Below are 24,794 nucleotides of genomic sequence, written 5' to 3'. Positions count from 1 at the left end.
CATCTGCTCAGGAAACTTCTTCAGCTCGTTGCGGAGCCCAACACACGCCTGCTCACCATGAAGACCGCCATTGTAAGTATACACTGCCGGATAAGTGATTTTGTTGCCAAGCTGGAAATCGTCGCAATGAAATATTGACCTATACCATGGAGGCTAGAAAAGCTCATAGTTTTAACGTCACGTCTGTAACGTTATAAACAGAGTCTTTGGGAAGAATGGTTAGTATTCAGAGATACGATACGAGCGATCATTCGAGGCAGGAAATCTAGCAAGAACGGGCCCTAAGACCCATAGCTAAAAACCTATGAGCATCTTCGATATTCTTCTGCTGCATGCTCTTTGCTTTGCGTATTATGCCAGCATGTAAAATGAACCAAAACAAGATATAAATTTGCGGTGAACAGGCGCTCTAAAGTGGATACCAACACTCATTCAGCAGAAAAGACGTGTTTCACAGTAGCAGAGATGAACAGGTGATCATAATCCTAGAAGTATGTGTTTCAGAGCACACGTTTACCACACATTTTCGCTTCGAATGATAGTTCCCGTCGTATATGTGTATGTTGACCACTACTTCTGCGACAGCTGTATACTCCTCTAGTTAAGAGTACGGTGGGTGGTGAGGCCGGAGTGGCCGAGCGGTTCTAGGCGCTTTAGTCCGGCGCCGCGCGGCTGCTACGGTCGCAGGTTCCAATCCTGCCTCTGGCATGGATGTGTGTGATGTCCTTAGGTTAGTTAGGTTTAAGTAGTTCTAAGTCTAGGGGACTGATAACCTCAGATGTTAAGTCCCATAGTGCTCAGAGCCATTTGAACCATTTTTTTTTTTTTGAGGGTAGATCAAAACAATATTACTGGTACTGAGCGATAGAGGAACAAGGTGTTTTTGCCTCTGTTTGGTCTTTATTTTGTTATTATATTTATTTCATTCATTGGATTTCAACACGAGATATATTACGGTTGTAGACTAATGTTCGTTTTTCGAATACTCCCTTGTTTTCCTGACCTTATGTCGTGCCTTTACGGAGTGTAAGGATGTCATCTGGATTTGCCAACGTTACTGATAAAGGGTTGTCAGACGGTCCTCGTGTCAGCACCCCTTTTTCCCCCGGCATGGAATTTTTTTACCCTGTCTGTCTGCGTCTGTGCAGCGATATGAGAATGTATTCGAAATCTTTGTGAATCGTTTAACTGAGGCGAGACGTGGGAACAAGCGTGGTATTCGCCTAGACGGTTGTGGAAAACCACCTGAAAACCAAATCCAGGCTGGCTGGCACAATTGTCGACGTGTCTTCCCAAATACCGATGTGGTTAAACTTCGAATAGGGGTTTTCCACTAGAACAATGTCGTCCAAGGATGTCCCTCTACATAGCTGGTTTCTTTGATTTCAGTCTGGAGTCACAAAAAATGTCTCCGGACTGTAGAGTTCGGCCCTTCCGGACCACTTTCAGATCTGATTAAAAGAGACAAAGTTTTATACAGAGTGAACAAGGAGGGATAGGCAATATTCAGACATATGACAGGAACGACGATTGGGAGCAAATAAGATTTGCAAACATAGACTCCAAAAAGGAAAACCTTAAAAGCTATGAGAACTTCGTCTTTGAAACTGCGAAACAAGTCTCTTCTACTGCAAGCTCTTCGCGTTCCATGTTTTGAAAGGCGTTCTTTCTTTCTTTTAGGTCATGCATCATCTGATTCTCTTGATGCAGCCCGATACGTTTTTCTCTCCTGTGTCCATCCACTCATTACAGAATACCACTGGCAACCTACGTCCTCAATTATTTGCTGGATATATTCCAATCTCTGTCCTCCCTTACAGTTTTTACCGTCTACAGCTCCTAGTACCAGGGATGCCTGACGCCTTCTTCTTTCCAGTGTTTTCCATACTTGTCTTCCTTCTCCAATTCCACGGAGAACCACCGCATCCCTCATCTTGTCAGTCCACCCGATTTTCAGCGTCCTTCTGCTGCAAACACATTTCTTCAATTCTTATCTGTTCCAGTTTCCCCACTGTCCACGATTCACTACCACACAACGCTGTGCTCCAAACGCACATTCTCAGAAGCGTCTTACTCAAGCTACGACCTGTGTTTAACACCAGTAGACTTCTCTTGGCCAGGAGACAGCTGGTCGTATGGACGAAATCAAGAAACAAATGTCCAGTAAACATCGGCCGTAAAATGCGTAGTTTAAGAGCTCTGAGCATTTGCTCATGTTCTCTACTGCAGAACACCTCTCTACTACTCAACAAGTGCTCGTAGTTCTTAAGGTACACAGCACAGAATGATCGTTCCTATCTCTGACCACTCCACCTACGACTCCCTTTATTATGCATAGATAATAACGATTGTCTATGTGAGGCCACTTTGACCTAACTATGTTTTGTGACCATATAGGTCTGCTGGGTCAGTGTTTTACACCGAGTGTATCGTAGCAAGCGATAGTATTTCGGTATACGTTCTCCGAGTATTTCTGTTAGAATTTCTCATGGGACATATGCACCTGCTGAGGTGCTGCCGGCGCATCTCTGAATTCGTTCGATGTCTCCTGCCATGGCAACTTGATACGTACTCCAAGTTGTAGAACGGGTCACGGTAACGTCTTGCAAGCGTTTTCCTTTACAAATGTACGAGTCTTTCCCCAATTCTAATTCATGCAACAAATCTGAGCCATCCATTTCGGCATTACTAACACTGATTTCACGTGTCTGTCCAGTATGACATCGCTCTCTCCTATGTTGAGCACTTCAGTTTGCAGACAGGTTTGACGCAGCATTTTAGGGAAGTGGGATCAAGTTGTAGTTTAAAAAAGTAACAGATGAGTACGATAAGGGTAGAATTTGAAGTAATGAATAAAACTTTATGTCATGTTCGGGACTTGAAACCGGGTCTCCTTCTTACTAGACAGATGTGCAAATCCCAGCCATGGCACAAATACTAATTCATTACCTTCATTAATTCATTCAGATTCGAGACTGAATATGTTTCCAGGAAAAGTAGTTGCATTAGATTCACCGATGCGCCTTTCATCAGTAAGAAGTTTCCGTGCCATAGTAAGTAATTTTATGGGCTATGAAAGTGCAATCGGTTTTAAAGAACTAGAAACCTATTGCTAATTACCTAGAATTCTGTTGATTGAATAGAAAGGACGGTAAAGAACTAGAAACCTATTGCTAATTACCTAGAATTCTGTTGACTGAATAGAAAGGACGGAGATGGCTTACAGACGGAGAGTCCGTCTGGATATGTGCCAACTGAAGTACCACACTACATAACACACTCCCAACAGCTCAAAGACCGAATCCGTCCTTGTGACAACAAATCGAGCATTGTTGGTCGATCAACTTGGCACGCATATGTCCAACACAACAAGACAGAAAGCTATTGGATAATCGCTCCTTCAACTTCAATAGTCAGGCATGCTTTTTCTGGCTCAGTGAAAGACTTTCTTTCGATGTAAATCCACGCACTTAAAATTATCTTCCTTTTCCCAGACTTTATCACGTGTCCTCAGTGTGTCGGCATGTTAATTTATGGATTTGACAATGTCAGTGGTAGAGACTGGTTGTATGCCGTTACTGTCACCCCCCTTCTTCTCTCCATCCTTGAAAGCCTTGGGCCTTGAAAAGCCCAACGGCACCGACCGACCGCCGTGTCGTCCTCATTCGATAAGCGTCCTGGATGCGGATATGGAGTGGCACGTATTCAGCACAACGCTCTCCCGGCCATTGTCAGTTTTCGTGATCGAAGCAGTTACTTCCCAGTCGAGTAGCTCTTCTGTTTGCCTAACAAGGGCTGAGTGCACCCCACTTGCCAACAGCACTCTGCAGATCCGGACGCTCATCAATGCAAGTGCTAGCCAAGACCGACAGCGAACTTCGTTTATCTGGCGAGAACCTCTGTTATCACTGCTGCAAAGTCGTTGGTTCCATCCCTTCTTCCCTGCAATGCAATTTGCGTTCCCCATCTCTTTCTGCCTAGTATTGTCCGATATTAGAGGGTGAAAACGTTTTCGAAATTTTGCGGATAGTGTAACAGACAGGACGTGGACACCAGCCTGGTATTCAACTAGACGGAGGAGGGGAAACTGCCTAAGAGCTACATACAAGATGACCAGAAGATCACTCCTTTTCATTAATCCACTGGGGGGATTCGATCCAGGGTCGGTGAGCCTCCGCGAATCCCGGAAGCGGCATGCTAACGCGCTCAGATATCCGACTGTGTGCTCATTTCAAATGATGACAGGGCGAAATTGGTGGAAGCTAAAATAATTCCGTGAGTTCATTTCATTCGTTACAATCGGCCATTTTCGAAAGACCATAACGGCGTCATTAATTATTTAAATATTAGAACACCCCACCGGTTACGCTTTGTCATGCGTAGCACGAGCCGTTGCAGCAAACTGTCCCGTTTTCAAGAGGAACTGTTTGCACTATGAGGTAAATATAAATGTTTTGACTTTTTTCCACGACAATCTTAGAAAATAGTACATCGCGTGTTCTTATTCCTTCATAGCGCAAAGATTCGCACATATGCTAACCACGACTCAGTTTTCTTACATGAAATTAAATATGTGTATGTATACACTCTTTTAAAAGTATGACTAATATAGTGAGTCACGGTTAAACATACATTCATATAAAATGTAATAACATGAGAGGTAGTTGAGATACTCTGTACGTGCATCTTATTAGAGGTGGATGTGGGACTCGGCTGTTCGATACAGGCTATCAAATTAAACACCTTCCACCCCTCTAATTTCCAAAACTATTTTATCAGAACCGAGTCGGAATATTGCTCCACGTCGCTCAGGGGCCTGAAGATGGCGTAATAAAACGCCGAAACTGGTAGCAAAACAAAATAATTTTGGAAACTGGACCGTTGAGAAGTGTTTAATTTGACATCTTGTATTTGAGAGCATTTTTGGCGATACATTTCTGCATGTATGGCAACACAGAATATCCCTCGATATATGCACCATTAGTGGTGCGACAGACATCTTATCTGTATTCCACTTCTGTCGAAGAGTTCTGCAGCATTGCAGGTGTAACATTTGCGGTAGCTGCACGTATACGATGAAGCAGATTTAGTAAGTAGGAAATTGGTCATCTGCTGCATTTGACGTTTTACGAATCAGAAGAAAATTAAGTAGCGTAATGTCTGGCCTTCAAGGGGAGCCAAGCAGTCGATGTACTACCTTTCCCCATCCAGAGATCTCTGAACTCATGATCCAAGGAATCCCTCAAAATGTTCACTAAACTGGATGGTGGGTCATCTTGTTGAAAGACAAGATGGCGCACCACGTCACGAAGACGTTGCGACACAGTATACAGCTCTAACATGTACGTTGCATTAACTATAGGCTCTACGAAGAAGAATGTGCCTATCACCCTGTCCTTCAACATTCTACACCACACTTTCACTTTCGGACAGTCATGTTCGCATCCTGTCACTGGATGCGGGGAGGGAGTGGGGGTTGGTTGTGCGCGTTTACCGTACCGGAATTGTGGAATGTAGCCTCGTCCGAGATACAGACGAAATCCATGAATGCCTCGATTTGATCCATTTATGACACAATTGTCTCCTTCCTATCCTCAAGCTTGATTTTGAGCTGCAGTTTATATGTCCATAGGAGCCAAATCAAATGGCTCTAAGCACTATGGGACTTAACATCTGTGGTCATCAGTCCCCTAGAACTTAGAACTACTTAAACCTAACTAACCTAAGGACATCACACACATCCATGCCCGAGGCAGGATTCGAACCGGCGACCGTAGCAGTCGCGCGGTTCGGGACTGCGCGCCTAGAACCGCTAGACCACCGCGGCCGGCTCCATAGGAGCAAAGCCTTGTCGATGGCATCAAGTACGTTCGTACGAGGTAACTGTAACAGCCTACTTGCTTGTCGGATTGACTCACAATGGATGGTTCACAGGGAGGAAACGCGGATTAATTCGACAGTAGCCTCTGGAACTGCGTACTTAGCACGGTGGCCCGACATCGAATGAAAATTCGCTGTTTGCCAAAGTCGCTCGTCCCATTTCTTGATTGTTACGCGAGTGAGAACGTCGTGAATTGGTCGTAGTCGCTACTCACGCCAAAAAAGAAGTTATACCTGTATAACAGACTTTGACACCGGGACATAAACCGCACAGACACCGGGAGAGAAAACACCTTCTGCTGTGCAGTACTCAGAGCTACTGACACGCTTTTAGGCGCATGCGTACATGGTAACAAATGCCGCGAACGAACACAAAAAAATTTGAGTTACTGTACTTGTACAAGCAAACGACCAGAAAATAGCTTACGTCTCAAGTTATTACATTTCATAGTATTACACTACTGGCCATTAAAATTGCTACACCACGAAGATGACGTGCTACTGACGCGAAATTTAACAGACAGGAAGAAGATGCTGTGATAAGCAAATGATTAGCTTTTCAGAGCATTCACACAATGTTGGCGCCGGTGGCGACACCTACAACGTGCTGACATGAGGAAAGTGTCCAACCTCGTGTAAGGAGGAGCACTGCGTAACATCACGCTGCCGACTTTGGTAAAGGTCCGATTCTAGCCTATCGCGATTGCTGTTTGTCGTATCGCGACATTGCTGCTCGCGTTGGTCGGTGTCCAATGACTGTTAGCAGAATATGGAATCGGTGGGTTCAGGAGGGTAATACGGAACGCAGTGCAGGATCCCAACGGCTTCGTATCACATGCAGTCGAGATGACAGGCATCTTATCCGCATGGCTGTAACGGATCGTGCAGCCACGCCTCGGTCCCTGAGTCAACAGATGGGGACGTCTGCAAGACAACAACCACCTACACGAACAGTTCGACGGCGTTTGCAGCAGCAGCAGCTCGGAGACCATGGCTGCGGTTACCCTTGACGCTGTACCACAGACAGGAGTGCCTGCGATGGTGTAGTCAGTGACGAACCTGGGTGCACGAATGGCAAAACGTCATTTTTTCGGATGAATCCAGGTTCTGTGTACAGCATCATGATGGTCGTATCCGTGTTTGGCGACATCGCGGTGAACACACATTGGAAGCGTGTATTCGTCATCGCCATACTGGCGTATCACCCGGCGTGATTGTATGGGGTGCCATTGGTTACACGTCTCGGTCACATCTTGTTCACATTGACAGCACTTTGAACAGTGGAGTTACATTTCAGATGTGTTACGACCAGTGTCTCTACCCTTCATTCGATCCCTGCGAAACCCTACATTTCATTAGGATAATGCAGGTCCTGTACGGGTCTTTCTGGATACAGAAAATGTTCGACTGCTGCCCTAGCCAGCACATTCGCCAGATCTCTCACCAATTGAAAACATCTGGTCAATGGTGAGAGAGCAACTGGCTCGTCACATTACGACAGTCACTACTATTGATGAACTGTGTTGAAGGTGCATGGGCAGCTGTACCTGTACACGCCATCGGAGCTCTGTTTGACTCAATGCCCACGCGTATCAAGGCCGCTATTACGGCCAGAGGTGGTTGTTCTAGGTACTGATTTCTCTCGATCTATGTACCCAAATTGCGTGAAAATGTAATCGCATGTCAGTTCTGGTATAATATATTTATCCAATGAATACCCGTTTATCATCTGCATTTCTTCTTGGTGTAGCAATTTTAATGGCCAGTAGTGTACATGTTAAATCCGAACACCCTGTAGTCAGTATGGTTGGCTTATTTCATACTATTACACGTTAAACCGTGACACCCTGTTTTTAGTATGGTTTGCTTATGTAGGCGTAGATATTGGTAAAATACAGGACACGTGTAGGTGATTTAGCTGAACCGTTGTATCACAGAGGAAATTAATCGGATTATTTTTTTATGATTACTTTCCAAAGCTGAACTGGTTTACAATGCGAGACCATTCCGGAGTGAATTCGGAGGGCACTCCTCCAACGTTATTTCAGAGGAAACAGTCGTTAAAGGCGTCACTGATTTTTTCTTCTTGTTACATCTCGCAACTTTTTTTTCAGGTCATCCTGTTCGCTGTAGCCGCCTGCGTGCTGGCCGCTGAAAACAAGGAGGCGACCGCTGAGAAGAAGCAGGAGAAGAGGGGACTCCTGGGTCTGGGATACGGCGGATACGGGTACGGAGCAGCCATCGCCGCTCCGGCAGCGGTGAGTATTCACTGTGCGTTTTCCACTTCTTTCACAGTATCTGACAAGACCACAGTATAGGTAACAGCAGCTGCAAGCGTGCATCTCGTGTAGTTCATTCCAGATAAACAGTAGCACTACCACACGGGCAAATGAGGTCAGATACTGATGATTTAAAGCCGCCAGTGCTAAAAGTATCAGTGGTTTGGTATTGAAATACAGACTTTCTAAGCGTACTTCGTACATGACCTCTTCTCGGGTTGCAGAAAACCTTGTAAACATGACAACCACGGTTGTGAGTAATTATCATTGGGATTCAGTGACTGCTTTAGTTGTGTTCCGTACTATCAGATACGAACCGATACCGTGTCACTGAAAACCGATCAATAAACCTTTAAAAAGGGGTACGTCAAACAATGAGAATCAGTCGGACGTAGAGATTCGAGTCCATAATAGTCAGTATTTCACAGTGCGCTTTGATGCCACGTGTTTCGGGAATGCGCGTTGACTATAGTTGTAGCTCCACCAACCATTTTGGACTGGGATCCATACGGCCAACTGTTATTGATTCGTTGACGTAACGCCACTTACTAGTTTATTACTTTGATCTGAAAACGAAAGTTGGCGTCCCCATTCCAGGCCACTTAGTTCTTATGACGTAGCCACATGTCACCCGAGGATGTGGTTTTCGGTACCACAAAACCGATTGTAATCTGATAATAAAAAGATTAAATACAGATAAAGGGAAGCATTGTCAGAAGTGTAGGGTTTTGGGTTGTCACAACGTTTCGACAAGGATTGTACTCTTCATTTTCAGGCGAGGAGTTTTAAAGATGAAGGGTAAGAATCTTTTCGAAACGTTTCTACAAGACAACACGACACCTTGACTCGGCTGACAGCCAGAAAGGATTTCACCAGTTAGCGGAATGAGTATACAATCGTCCGGTATATGAAATTGTGATCAGATTCCAATCCAACAAAGATATCCAGTTTCGAGTCATTACACGGCGGGTTAGCACCTCCAGTTCTTTCCCACAATGTCGCATAGCTTGCTACAATAATGGTTAAACAATGCCCTGTTACAATTCGTAAAGGTAGACCACAATGTAAAAGAAAGAGCTTTAATTCCTTCAAGCTTAAGTGAAACCAGCACTCCAACATCCCTAGCGCCATAAATGATCAACTGGAAGGCATTAAAGTACTTTGACTGAGTTGTTATGATGATACATTTCTACCTTACGAAACAGTAACCATTCGTTCACATTTTACTGAAATAAATTTACTATCTTCCTGATGCAAAGATACTAGAAGTATTAAACAAGTGATTAATGGCGACAGACTATCTACATATCTAATTTCAGATACTGATACATATGTGCTACCGCAGTTCCATGCATAAGCTATTTTTGAGAACATTAGAACATTTCTCGTGGGAAATATTAGCGGTTGCGATAAAATATTTCAACATTGAATCAGAAACAGTTGAATCCAATAAAACATTTATTGACGATGGTAACTAGTTTCCATCCTGCATGCTTTACATGGTCTGAAGATGGTCACATGTTCAATCGAACCCGTTACCACTGCCAATAAATATTTCATTGCGGTCAATACTATTTTTTAATTCAATTTTAAAACGCTTCCATGGAATTATTAGCGATCCTCGGCTGTATTAAGCCGGTCTTGTGGAGTTCTTAAGGGTACATTTTCCCTCTAGCTCAGTCTGTTCCTACGCCAACCCACAGGGCGTGGGCATTACTGGGCGACCTTCAGCCAACTCACAGGCAAGCGCTGATGATACAGCTAACTCGTCAAGTAGCATTGTTATATGTATTCAGCGCATGCGCTAAACACATGTCAAACGCTCCCCACGTGCTCTCGGGCGGTACAGAAAAGTCGCACAGCCTCCACCCCAAGTACCTGACCTATTTTTGAAATGAAACGTCTTATATCTCATATTGCTCATTGCTCTAACTGTTCTGGGACGTGCTTTCCCTGTTCGTAAAAAGGGTGGTGCTCATTCTGCAAGTGCTCCTTAAATGGAGTAACTGGAATCTGCTATCCTTCTCTGGACACAAAAATACTCTCTCAGCTAGCCCCTTTGGCCCGTCCGCCAATCCACCATCGCCCCCTCTCCTTCCCCCTCCCCCATGCACAAGGCTCCACGGTCGAATACGGTTAGTCTATAATTTAAATCTGCTGGTTTCTCTGATTAACAGATTTTGTATACAAGTCCGGTAACTGACTCCATTATATAAGGCTCCACAGAGGTTAGACAGCATACTTTGTGTGTAATCACCAAAACATTTTCTGCAGATAGTTTTGTCAGTATTTCACGGTCTGCCAAATTTCAGAATTTTAAAATACGGTCATGCCATACTCAACGCCCACTCATCTCTACACCCTGACAAGCAATATAAAGCACCTACAAAGATAGGAGGAGACAAAAAGAATCTTCACTGGTTGAGGGGGTATTACGTTATTTCAGTGATTACAAAATCGATTCAAAATTACGAGGGCAGTTCAATAAGTAATGCAACACATTTTTTTTCTAAAACAGGGGTTGTTTTATTCAGCATTGAAATACACGAGGTTATTCCCCAATCTTTTAGCTACACAACACTATTTTTCGACGTAATCTCCATTCAATGCTACGGCCTTACGCCACCTTGAAATGAGGGCCTGTATGCCTGCACGGTACCATTCCACTGGTCGATGTCGGAGCCAACGTCGTACTGCATCAATAACTTCTTCATCATCCGCGTAGTGCCTCCCACGGATTGCGTCCTTCATTGGGCCAAACATATTGAAATCCGACGGTGCGAGATCGGGGCTGTAGGGTGCATGAGGAAGAACAGTCCACTGAAGTTTTGTGAGCTCCTCTCGGGTGCGAAGACTTGTGTGAGGTCTTGCGTTGTCGTGAAGAAGGAGAAATTCGTTCAGATTTTTGTGCCTACGAACACGCTGAAGTCGTTTCTTCAATTTCTGAAGAGTAGCACAATACACTTCAGAGTTGATCGTTTGACCATGGGGAAGGACATCGAACAGAATAACCCCTTCAGCGTCCCAGAAGACTGTAACCATGACTTTACCGGCTGAGGGTATGGCTTTAAACTTTTTCTTGGTAGGGGAGTGGGTGTGGCGCCATTCCATTGATTGCCGTTTTGTTTCAGGTTCGAAGTGATCAACCCATGTTTCATCGCCTGTAACAATCTTTGACAAGAAATTGTCACCCTCAGCCACATGACGAGCAAGCAATTCCGCACAGATTGTTCTTCTTTGCTCTTTATAGTGTTCGGTTAGACAACGAGGGACCCAGCGGGAACAAACCTTTGAATATCCCAACTGGTGAACAATTGTGACAGCACTACCAACAGAGATGTCAAGTTGAGCACTGAGTTGTTTGATGGTGATCCGTCGATCATGTCGAACGAGTGTGTTCGCACGCTCCGCCTTTGCAGGAGTCACAGCTGTGCATGGCCGGCCCGCACGCGGGAGATCAGACAGTCTTGCTTGACCTTGCGGCGATGATGACACACGCTTTGCCCAACGACTCACCGTGCGTTTGTCCACTGCCAGCTCACCGTAGACATTCTGCAAGCGCCTATGAATATCAGAGATGCCCTGGTTTTCCGCCAAAAGAAACTCGATCACTGCCCGTTGTTTGCAACGCACATCCGTTACAGACGCCATTTTAACAGCTCCGTACAGCACTGCTACCTGTCGGAAATCAATGAAACTATACGAGACGAAGCGGGAATGTTTGAAAATATTCCACAAGAAATTTCCGGTTTTTTCAACCAAAATTGGCCGAGAAAAAAAATGTGTTGCATTACTTATTGAACTGCCCTCGTATAAAGAAGTCGACGGTAAAGTCCACTTATCGGTATGACTTTGCAAACCCTGTAGCCAAGATGTAGGCACTGATTATGTTGGAAACACTAGCGGTTTCGATAAAATACTGTAAAACTGAATTAGGAAGAGGTAAACACAACAAAATATTTATACACAATGGTAACTAGTGAGCTTCTTCGTACTTTATACACCATGATAGCAGGCGGTGGAGATGAGTCGAGCAGGTGTCAGTGTTCCACAAATATCTAGCCAAGATGTGTGCACTAACTACTTCGGGAATGATCTCAAAAAGGTGCAGTATCCTCTCCAGGGGCAAGGTGACCCACAGCCCGTGTAACTCGCCCTTGATACCCTGCATACTGACACGGAGGTGGAGTTGATGTGCAACCAGGGACAGACCTGGAGATTTAAGGTCATGACAGTACTTAAACATCATACAAAGTTCATGAGGAATGTGGTGTGTGAACGAGCATAGCTCAATGATAAACGGCACAACAACATTGGGGCATGAGATGTAACCCATAAGAACGAGGGATGTCCGTAATGTACCACTGTGCTCTCAGGAGTTTCTTCAATCACTGGCAGCTGTGATACGAAGGCATACCTGAAAACTACCCATACCATGATGTACCGAGTAACACTGATGTCAATCTCTGAAATATCTGAAGAATCTAAACTCTCTCCACTCGCCGGAGACGGCTATACAGGACAGCGCGGAAGCGCTGTTCATTGCTGAACGCAACGCGAAGCCGTTAATCATCCTTGCTTGACAGTAACTGCATCACTCGAGACGTACCAGGTCTTGCGATAATGGCGGTCCTCGTATGGGGCGGAAAATCACCAGCCAGTTTGCTGCTGATCCCAAACCAATGGCTCAGGATGACACAAAATGTTGCACGTTCTCCATTGCTTGTTATCGGATGTCAGGCGCTGATGTGAAGGGGTTTCGGTGTGGTTGGTGCCCAATGAGGAGATCCTCTCCTGTTACGGTCAGATGCATCGGCCAGAAGCTTGACAACGAGTATGTTTGCCTTCACGTTGCTATGCAGTACAACATCGGGCCGCTGTCACAGCCTACTGCCTCACAAATCTGGATTTTCAATCAGCTGGCCAAAGGGGCCCATAGTTAGAATCCTTTGAAACTGACTCTTTTTGGTAACGCTGTCTTACACGAGTATCTGTCTCCATTGTGTCCTTCACAGTGGTCACTCTGATACTTTTCACACTCGTTGTATGTCCTATCAGATCAGATGATAACACTAAACATTTACAACATCTATACATTCTAATGGCTTTTGTGACCGTCACTAAGAATTACAACTGTAATTCTTTACATATAATTTTAAACCAAGAGTCACCACAAGCTAAAACACTGACACGTAGTTTACAGAAGACTGAAGCACTAAAACAGACTGAAACCTCGTTAATCCACGATAGCTCTATTATTTGAGGTCCTTGTAGACTCAGACTGTCAGTTTCGCACCATTTGTAGTTTCCTATTCTGGTGCATCCCAGTATAAAAATTTTCAATACTATTTAACAGTGAATAAGTAATTACGTAATCAGGATCAATTATTTGTGGATTGACAAATTCAAAAAAATATATGAAATTGGACATACTGGTTAAACCATGTCGAATTTCGTATGATTTTCAAATCAGTCAATCCACAAACAAAATATTTCCACTATATGATTACTTACTTGCTGTGTTAATAGTATTAGTAATTTTTATACAGATATGCACCATAAGATGCAGTCAGAGTCTACGAGAGTTTCAATAAATACAGCTGTAGTGCATTAACGAGCTTTTATTCAGCTTCTCCTTCAACAGTTTTGCCCTTTTTAACAACAGAATTTTACCGTTTGAAAGCTGTATAAGATATGTCTAACCATTTATATACGCACTGGTGGTATGTAGTTGTACAGAGTGACATTGTCATTCGACCACGTCTTGTCCGTGCTTCACCTTTGCGCAGGCAGTGAATTTTCAAATTACGGAAATGAGGTGTATAGTCTATTAAAATTCTTAAGTCTGTCAGTTGAAGATAAGGTGCTGAACCAAGGAGCGGAACGAAAATGATTCTAGCAGATTTGTGGTGTTTATGTATAACAAAATGTCAGGTACTAAGTAATACACACTTGAATGTCTTTAGCTCATAACCTTACTTCATATAATACTTCAGTTAAATGTCAACTGGCTAATAAACATACTTCTGCTAACACGAAAATGTAGCTTGTCATTTACGTGCTGGATACGAGACACACCAAAAACACGTAACTCTTGGTCAAAGCTATGACTTAATTTGACAGTCAAGCACAGATCTTGCTTCTGTGAACTCTGGAATTTGTATTAACATTTATTGGGAAGTAAAGTACAGATAGGCCTCAGGCTTTTTAATGATCTCCTTCACTAAACGGATCCATCGCACCTTGCATGTCGTGTTTGACACAGATCGTATAGTTTTCATTACATTACATCTCACATTGATTTCACAACTGCAGATATTACATGTCATCAAAATTCCCCACCTCAGGCGTATAACGCCATAACAAGGTCTTGTAATTGATATCCAGTTGGTTACAACAGTCTTATTAAACGTTAAATATTTCATGAACATTTATAGCAGGAATATTTTAGTGGGAGAAAGATCGTCTACACCAAAAACTTACTTTATTTACAAAATGCCACATGTGGTAGGTAAATCAAGCCATATCATGTCATAAACAGCTTTATGGACCATATGTTCTTATACTCTGTTGGGACGTCAAGAAAACATGTAGAGCTGCAATAGGCGCACCAAATACTAACATATATGAGATTTTAATCGCCTGAATATGGGCGGTGACACTCAATAAGGTGGCTTACATTTTTACATTCAGGTCTATGAAATTTCATTTGTTTCATGGACCCACCAATTAAATTTCTGTCTATTGTTCATTAATGAAATTAACACGTCAGATATTATCATGTTTCATGTACCCTTTTCTAAATTACTTGACAGGTGACGTCTTTGCTGCTGTCCTGTATCAGATTACATCTCTGTCTTTCCTGCAGGTTGGCTACGCCGCTGCCCCCGCCATTGCTGCCGCCCCCGCTGTCACCTACGCCGCCCCCGCCATTGCTGCCGCCCCCGCTATCAGCTACGCCGCCCCAGCCATCGCTGCTGCTCCTGCAGTCAGCTACGCCGCCCCTGCCATTGCTGCGGCTCCTGCAGTTAGCTACGCTGCCCCCGCGATCAGCTACGCCGCCCCCGCAATCGCCAGAGTAGCAGCTGCTCCGGCAATTTCCTACGCCGCCCCAGCCATCGCCGCTGCTCCAGCCATCTCGTACGCTGCTGCTCCAGCCCTTAGCTACGCGAGGTAACAATTTTCTCTCAGTTACACTGACTTCCAGCTTTATTGTCAAAAAAAAAAAACATACAAATTCACAATCATATTAGGAAATATGCATATTAGACTCAGATAATACAAAATGTTGTGTATGACTTCGTACACAGCGGTGAGGATAGGTGGGCCGTCGAGTGGTGTGGTAACTCTTGTCATAGTAAAGCTGAACAGGAGCAGAAATGATTAGTGAACAGATCAACACAGTAAACTGAAGATTTACTAACTTGAGGTGTGGCTCAGCGGGCGTGCATTATTGGGTTCACCGGATCCCGCACTATCGCTGCCAGCATCTGATGGAAACTTGCAGTTCCGCGGCCAGATGTAACGCCCATGGAGTGGTATCGATAGGTGACACCGCAAACGCATACATTGTATTTATATCTTCATATGACACAACATGCAAGGCTCCAGGATGGTGTGCAGTATCTTGGACACTGTAAGTACTAAATCGAGTTGGTTGTGATTCACTTCTGTCCACATTCACAGTATATACTACCAACATCTAAGTCTACTTCCTTCAAGTTATACCGGGATCTTCCTATTTTGGAATGTTACCTGTGTACTGACCTCGGCAGGTACCAGTTTTCAACGGATCTGGGGCTCAGCTGCACAGCAGCTGTCATGCACTTGCGGAGTTGAGTGTTCTGTCCTCTCCTTACACAGTTTCAAGCTGCACCTCCTGTTAGGGCACGTTAAGCCTCCCAGGAGTCCACGGAAAGCTGTTTCCGTACCTTAGCCACTGACGAGGGCTGGCATGTCCGTGAAACATGTAGGCGTTGTTGAACCTCACTTTTAGATTCCATTTATCAGCAGCCACTTCTTAGCAAACAGAGTGTGTATGACCCATTTGGCTTGAGGCAGCCATTAGCCTACGTGCGAAGTTTGTTGAGCGCTGTTATAGCATGATCTCAACCCGATTACAGAGGCATATTCTGCTACAGGAAACCATAGAGCCCCTGCAGCTTCACGGAACTGTGGAGGATGTGATCTCCATTTTTACGCTATCAAGTCCAATTGACTACATAAACCAAATATTCTCTTCCATCATTGTAATCCTTTTTCCTGACGCCTTCAATCAGGTATCCTCATCTACAATAGCTCTTTGCTTGGTTAATAAGTTGATTTCTTCCTTGGCCTTGCTGCTGACCCATTTTCGACCAGACCCATACCATCTGAAGGAAGATACACTGCTGTCATTGGAGACGGATGTAATTGACTAGCGTCCATGTGAATGGTACAACCTGCTCACACAAATCTTTTGTATCTTATTAGGTGTACGACATTTTACCTGCGCTGCTTTTCATGTAGCTCACAACCACACTATTTGGAAAAAAAATATCCCGAATCTCTATTTAAAACGTAGCAAACCACTGGATGTCACTCGCCGTTATAAAACGAGATGGTGAGTACTGTGTTATCAGTAGAGCAGCAGTAAGAGGAGAATGCACTGATCAAGAGAGCTAAGTGGCTTCGAATGTGAACTAGTCAATGAATGTCAGTTGAGTAGCATATCGATAAGGAACATTACGTTTCGGTTGTCAACCGAAAATATTTGAGATGTATAGTTAAATTCATGTTTGTTTAAAAGTCGTTGTTTGCAGGTATGGTACACACTGAAATCCCATCGCCACAGTATTGTACCACAGCGCTAGGTGTCCGCTTGATCAAAATATAAGTTATACTATTTTCTGGTAGTGATAATTATTACTTTATCAGTACTACTCGTACATTTGTAAAGGCAGAGATCTTTTTTCAATACACTACTACTTGTAATGCCACTTCACAATCAACTCTGCCACTAGCTAACAGGTATTATCGGTTTTTGAATATAAGCTAATTTGTAGAACAAGTGTATAGTGAGGTAGGTTGTAGGCACTACCTAAAGTATTGCACCATGTTACTGGGCACTTGTTGAATAGCAAGCTACACATCTCCGCTGTGAACTGCACATACAGCAAACTGTAAATAAAAATATTTCTTTGTTTTCTGCAGTCACTGTGGACTGCAAAGTTTTAGCTGAAATTGATTCCTTTGTTTTATACCACCAAATATTAAATCTGAATTGATAGTAAGATTTCGAAGGTCCTTTAAGGGGTCTCTGCAAGATGTGTCTATTTGTTCCACTCAGTATTATTATTGTTCTATACCACTAAATACATGCATAATTATCTTCTTGAGTAAGATAACAGGGAGTGAAAATAGGGAGAGGAAAGAAAGTCCGGAAACATTGCCTTTAGGTCCAATTAATTAGACACACTTCAATTAGGAAAACACCTTGAACTTTTTTATCAATGTTGCAATTCGATATGAACTTCTCACCCATTTGATCCAAAGGATTTGACTCATAGTTTTTCTTTTAATGTATGACCAGTTCAGCAACTAGCAGTTCAAATTGCTTGGAACTGCATAACAGTTGTCGCAGGGAGGTTGAATTTGTTTGCCATGAGCTAGACAAAAATCTGGTCAGCTACCATCGTCTCAGAGTCTAGTCGGGACCAACCTTGATTAGTAATGCTCCTGTCGTCACCAGACATTCTCATACTATAGCCGCTTTCTCAAAGCTTTTCAAGAGACAAAGGAGTGAAATCAGTTATTACGGGACGCACTTACACCCAGTTTTAGAATTTTCTTGGAATAAACAACGAGGCATTAGCTGATTCCAAATGCTTGAGTTCATGGGTATTCCCATGCTATCTGTCAAATGATCGGTAAGTAAGTTACGGAAAGAAACTAAACCGGAAAGACAAGAGAGGTGGAACTCGATCTGTTTCGCAAATCTTATGACAGGCTTCTAGGGGTTGTAGTGGAGATAATACTTTGGTAGGGAAACCATGTAAGGAAAGGGTCCAGTTTGGATACGAAATATGTTTGAAAATCAGATAACTGCCAGGACTCCAGCTTCACGGTACGCAAGCCAACTGAGAAGTGGGCACCGTCGTCATTGCCTGTTGTAATTATGACATCACACAGCACTTTTCTTCCGAGTACAGTAACGACTAAGAGAAACCGGTAGCATCGCTACGGGGAATGTTGAGTGTGGTGCTCCACGAAGCACTCTCGGCTTTCAAGAGGACGACCTTCGCCATATAGAGGGGAACCCGACGATGAAACTCGAACCACTGCCCATGGCAGAGGATCCTGTACAGAACACGGGTAAGAGTTCACTCTCTCCGCTGTGTGAGTACTGTGAAAAGCCAGTTTGAAAGTAATCCGAACTTCAAACTTATTTTACAATCAAAAGAAAAGTTTTCAGACATGCGTTTTATATCGAAACTTTGTCTTAGAAATTCCCTCCAGAACCACTACATGGCTGCAATATCAATTGTAAAACTCCGTGTGGATTCTGTACTTGTGACAACTTGTGCCTCTGAGTTTGAACCTTATTAACTGAATTCCTCAACAACATCAGATACAAACAAAACTAACACAGCAAGAGCTATATAAGATATAGACCATAGTTCATATGGCGAGGTAGATATTATGGAGTCAGCAACATAGCAAGGACAAATACGTGTATTTTGTGACGACAGCGGTCATCCTCCTCTGTTACAGGTACGCTTCTTCCCTGAGCTATGGTGCCTATGGCGCGTATGGTGCGTCCTACTCCAGATACGCCCTGCACTAAACGGAACCCCATCTATACATCAGGTAACTCAGCAATACCCTCATGCCTTCTCAAAATATCTGTACCTTCCTACCTTTTTTCCTTGAAGTGTCTAACATTACAGAGTAGTTGCCATATTTCAGGGAGTGATGTGTCAACTATGTACCTTGAAAATTATCCACGGCGTTTCCATAAGAGCGTGCAAAAATTTAACAGGACGTAGAGGATGATCCACTGAAGACATTTTAAATAGTTACAGTTAATTGCAAATGCCATCATTCACAGAATGAACGTACCATTCGTACTGTATCTTATAAAACGTGCAGAACTGACGGCCATCAACCTCAGCACAACTCAATGGCTGCATGACATTGGTGAAGAAGATTGTGAGACACCCTGACAAATATCCCCTTTGTGTTTCGAATCACGTCACAGGTAATGATCGAAAAAGACGAAATGAATTAAAATTTGTGAGTACACCACTGCAGTACGATGGTCGACTGGTCGACATTCCTGTACGAACTACATAATGTGAGTGCCCCCCCCACCCCAATAAAAACTTCAATTAATTTTTCCCTGCATATTGTCACTACTGCCAGGGCTCTCCGATATTGGCAAGCACACCAGCATTCGTCTGCCTCGATCATTATCGTAGATAATAAAAAGAGACTTAAATGTCTCAGGGAAACCTTTAATTATAAGATCTATGAGATCACCAATGGTACAATGAAGTCCCATTACGTCCAACGCTGGGGTGCTTGCCAGTATCGGAGAGCCCTGGCAGTAGTGACAATATGTAAGGGAAAAGGAATTTGAAGTTTGAGTTGGGGAGGGCATTTACCTTCGGTGGTTCGTGCAGCAATGTTGACCATCGTATTGCGGTAGTCTAATGATTAGCGTTCGTCCTTACGAAGCATGAAAACCCGCGTTCGAGTCCCACCACAACACAAATTTTAATTCATTTCGTCTGCTTCGATCATTATCGTAGATAATAAAGAGACTTAAATGTCTCAGGGAAACGTTTAATAATAACATCACAGGTAATTACAATTTAGGCAACCAATTCCACCATCTCTGTATCCACTGGTGTCTCATACTCAAGTGACATTATGTATCACCATAGGAAATACTAAAGGAGATTCAGTTAAGGCCCTAGCACCCCATGGAATAGGACCTCTCAACATGGCAATCAGGATATACAGCACTGAGATGTTTGCGTACACCCACAGTGAACTGGGGCGGTGCACCGTCATGCTGTATCCTCACCCTCTCACGAACACCCAGAGGTACGTTCTCCAGCAACTGAGGCAGAACTGTTTGCACAAATCTCAAGTAGAAGTGGCCATTCAGATGGGCAAGTAGATTTCCTAGTAATCAGGCTCGTCCTCTTTGTTTCCTTGAATGAAGTAGAGAATGTACACGTCAATAAACAGAACAGTACATGTGGCCGGCCGCTGTGGCCGAGCGGTCCTAGGTGCTTGAGTCCGGAACCGCGCTGCTGCTACAGTCGCAGGTTCGAATCCTGCCTCGGGCATGGATGTATGTGATGTCCCGGAAATTGAAATAAGAACACCGTGAATTCATTGTCCCAGGAAGGGGAAACTTTATTGACACATTCCTGGGGTTAGATACATCACATGATCACACTGACAGAACCACAGGCACATAGACACAGGCAACAGAGCATACACAATGTCGGCACTAGTACAGTGTATATCCACCTTTCGCAGCAATGCAGGCTGCTATTCTCCCATGGAGACGATCGTAGAGATGCTGGATGTAGTCCTGTGGAACGGCTTGCCATGCCATTTCCACCTGGCGCCTCAGTTGGACCAGCGTTCGTGCTGGACGTGCAGACCGCGTGAGACGACGCTTCATCCAGTCCCAAACATGCTCAATGGGGGACAGATCCGGAGATCTTGCTGGCCAGGGTAGATGACTTACACCTTCTAGAGCACGTTGGGTGGCACGGGATACATGCGGACGTGCATTGTCCTGTTGGAACAGCACGTTCCCTTGCCGGTCTAGGAATGGTAGAACGATGGGTTCGATGACGGTTTGGGTGTACCGTGCACTATTCAGTGTCCCCTCGACGATCACCAGTGGTGTACGGCCAGTGTGGGTGATCGCTCCCCACACCATGATGCCTGGTGTTGGCCCTGTGTGCCTCGGTCGTATGCAGTCCTGATTGTGGCGCTCACCTGCACGGCGCCAAACACGCATACGACCATCATTGACACCAAGGCAGAAGCGACTCTCATCGCTGAAGACGACACGTCTCCATTCGTCCCCCCATTCACGCCTGTCGCGACACCACTGGAGGCGGGCTGCACGATGTTGGGGCGTGAGCGGAAGACGGCCTAACGGTGTGCGGGACCGTAGCCCAGCTTTATGGAGACGGTTGCGAATGGTCCTCGGCGATACCCCAGGAGCAACAGTGTCCCTAATTTGCTGGGAAGTGGCGGTGCGGTCCCCTACGGCACTGCGTAGGATCCTACGGTCTTGGCGTGCATCCGTGCGTCGCTGCGGTCCGGTCCCAGGTCGACGGGCACGTGCACCTTCCGCCGACCACTGGCGACAACATCGATGTACTGTGGAGACCTCACGCCCCACGTGTTGAGCAATTCGGCGGTACGTCCACCCGGCCTCCCGCATGCCCACTATACGCCCTCGCTCAAAGTCCGTCAACTGCACATACGGTTCACGTCCACGCTGTCGCGGCATGCTACCAGTGTTAAAGACTGCGATGGAGCTCCGTATGCCACGGCAAACTGGCTGACACTGACGGCGGCGGTGCACAAATGCTGCGCAGCTAGCGCCATTCGACGGCCAACACCGCGGTTCCTGGTGTGTCCGCTGTGCCGTGCGTGTGATCATTGCTTGTACAGCCCTCTCGCAGTGTCCGGAGCAAGTATGGTGGCTCTGACACACCGGTGTCAATGTGTTCATTTTTTCATTTCCAGGAGTGTATATTGCTTAGAGCCATTTGAACCATTTGAAGAACAGTACGTGTAAACTTGTACGCATGTTAGCCGTAAATAAGATGGAAAACGGTAACGCTAGAGAAAACGGTAGGCAAGTTCACTTCCATATCTCCTTAAGCTGCCTTCTCATACCTCAGGTTCCCTACCTCAAACTATTCAGTGGAACATTCTCTATGTCCCGTAAAATTTTTGCACGGTCTTACGCAAACACCCTGCGTAAATTGGTGATTTATCAGTATCCATCAGTACTACACAGTTACGTAATGTAGAGTTTTATACAGCTTCTGGCTTGCGTAAATAGCTAAACAGTGTGTCATGTTGTTACCTCACTTCTAAGTAGCAGAACTGTTTCATTCGATAAAATAAACGATGAGGAAACCATACATATATTCCTCCGAAGTAATTTGAGGAAAACTAGGGACTGGATGCGTACTCAGTTTGAACCAAATACACTTCAATAACGTTAACAATTTCGTGGCTCTGTCGTATTTTGCTGGCTACGATAAACGTAATATACTAAGTCATTAGAGCATTTGTAACATTTGCTTCGATTTTTTTCTCTTGGTGAGGAATGATCTATGAAGACTTATTGGTGGACTCAAGGCTTTGGATAAGTATGTAAGCTTAGTAGATGGTTCCGTTGGTAGGGCGATGCTTGCGTAACACCTGTTTCATCCTGAGGTCAACTGCTTTAGAATGGTGACAGTATTTGATATATGAAATCATATTTCATGTCCCACTGTAGTGCTGTCGGAATAAAGTCACAGGCAACCAATCAAAATAATGTGATTTTTAAGCTAAAAGTGAGGATTACCTGCTACCGCGAAATGTTCCGAATAGTTTCAGCAATTAAAACCGAGGCTGAGACGCTTTCAAAAGGTGTAATGTTAATACTGAACTATACGTATCAGTACCTTCATTTAGCATGATTGTTTCTTGTTTTCAGGTTGGCGGCACTAAATTGCGGAGAGCAGCATTTTCTACGATTGTTACCAAAACGCAGGACGTGCTCAAATACCCTCATGTGAGAATTACCCTCATAGTTAAATAAATTTTTTCAAACAAATGAAGCTGTTGTTTCCCCTTATTAAATACAGCAGTGCCCAATAAATGTCATCTTTCATCAGAAAATCTGACACGAGCTACTTCTGAACCATTATAAAGGATAATGGGGAAAAAGGCAGAATTTTCATCTTATACGCTACATCTTAGTCAACAATAGAAGTCTTCACCTCATTTTATTCGAAATGACTTTCAACCCTTGGCGTATTCGCATCTTCTAGAATTCTACACGCATAGAAAATAGTAATATCATAGGAATTACCTGTGAAAACAACGGAATGGACGGGGATGCAATTGTGAAACGGAAAAGTTAACACCGTAGTAATGTCGGAGGAAAGGATACGTGACGAAATTCTTCCAAGTGTTTATATTTACCCTTTTTCTAAAAAATGATATGAAAAAAATGTAAGTGTTGTACGAATGTGTTGTACATGTATATTTTCCGTTGTGTGCTTGCTACGCCGAGAGAGAACAATATCTGTTTAAAATCAGAGGAAGATACAGTTGAACAAAAGTGGCAAGAGAGTGAGAAAACTGAATGAAAATGAGAGTATGATCGCTGAGGTACCAAGAGTTATGGAACAACTAACAATGTGTACAACAGTGCAGAAAAAAAACCTTGTCATTGCAAGTGATTAAACTTGCTGAAATTCTCCAAGGGATTTTGGGAGTATAGATGGTTTGATATGGGTACTTTTCAGGTAAGCTGTTTGATTCTAGCCATTTTGCCTCCCAAGAGCGTAATTAATTATTTCATTGTATGTTCACTCAAAATCAAGGACGCCACGACATCTTGTCAAAATCAATGGACGCAGCGATTGCAATTTCACTCGTCGTCTACATGCGTCACAACCTCGGAGAGACTTCTTTGCACATATCTTTTGGAATCGAGAGACACTGTCATTAAAAGTGAAGTAAACAGTGAGGTGTACATAGCAAGAGAGAACACGCAATTTAATGGCACTCTTCTCTTATGTAGCCAAAACTAAACTTTTTACTTAGAAGGACACTCTCCAGTTCCCAATGTAGCGTAAGTCCTTCTCTTCCTCTGTTTCGTGGTCCCTAATTCCGATGTTAACTTTTTTGCTAATCTTATTTGTGCTACTCCATATTACATGGGCTTAGTCCAGTTCGCTGTTAATCATTACGTTCTTGATTTCGTTCAACAGACTCTGCAATTGTTACTCGCCCATACGGATAGAAGCAATGTCATTTGTAAATCTTGTCATTGATACCATTTTACCCTGAATTTTAACCCCACTCTTGTACGTTTCTTAAGTTTCGGCCAATTTTTTCTGCGGTGTGCAGATTGAACAATAGGGGTGAAATATTACACCCTTGTCCTGTACGCTTTCTGATCCCTGTATGTCATTGTATTATGAATTAGCCAGTTTCTTCACATGCGCGATGTGATTAAATATATCCTTACACCAATTAGCTGTCATTGACCTGGGGTGTAACCACCTTTCGCCTTTGTGAAGGGTTGAACTCTTCTGCATACACTTCCAATGAGGTATATGAATGTCTGTGGAGAAAAGGCAGCCCATTCTTCCCCAAGAACCGAAACCCGAGAAAGTAATGTTGGACGCAAAGGTCTGGAGCGAAGTCGGTGCTTAACGCTTCCCAAAGGTTTTCCATTGGGTTCAGGTAGGGAGGGACTATGGGCAAACCATTTCACTTAAATAAAGGTGTTATCCACAAACCAGTCGCTCACAGATGCTGTTTCCTTACAGGGTGTATTGTCATTGTAACACAAACAATTATTGCCTACAAAGTGTTTCTCTG

General features: G+C 44.0%; 1 protein-coding gene across 1 annotated transcript; it reads left to right on the top strand.

The window, feature by feature from the left end:
* On the top strand, window positions 1-23,013 carry LOC124716969 (cuticle protein 16.5-like). Its single transcript, XM_047243571.1, has 5 exons — window positions 1-72; window positions 7,995-8,138; window positions 15,028-15,332; window positions 18,912-19,007; window positions 22,894-23,013. Exons 1-4 carry the CDS (start codon window positions 58-60, stop codon window positions 18,982-18,984), a joined length of 537 nt encoding a protein of 178 aa, XP_047099527.1. The 5' UTR covers window positions 1-57; the 3' UTR covers window positions 18,985-19,007; window positions 22,894-23,013.
* The last annotated feature ends 1,781 nt before the right edge of the window (window positions 23,014-24,794 follow it).

Source organism: Schistocerca piceifrons, chromosome 9 (genome assembly GCF_021461385.2).
Source record: "Schistocerca piceifrons isolate TAMUIC-IGC-003096 chromosome 9, iqSchPice1.1, whole genome shotgun sequence".
Taxonomy (NCBI): Eukaryota; Metazoa; Arthropoda; class Insecta; order Orthoptera; family Acrididae; genus Schistocerca; species Schistocerca piceifrons.
Note: the sequence above shows the minus strand (reverse complement) of the source record. Positions and strands in the feature narration are given on the sequence as shown.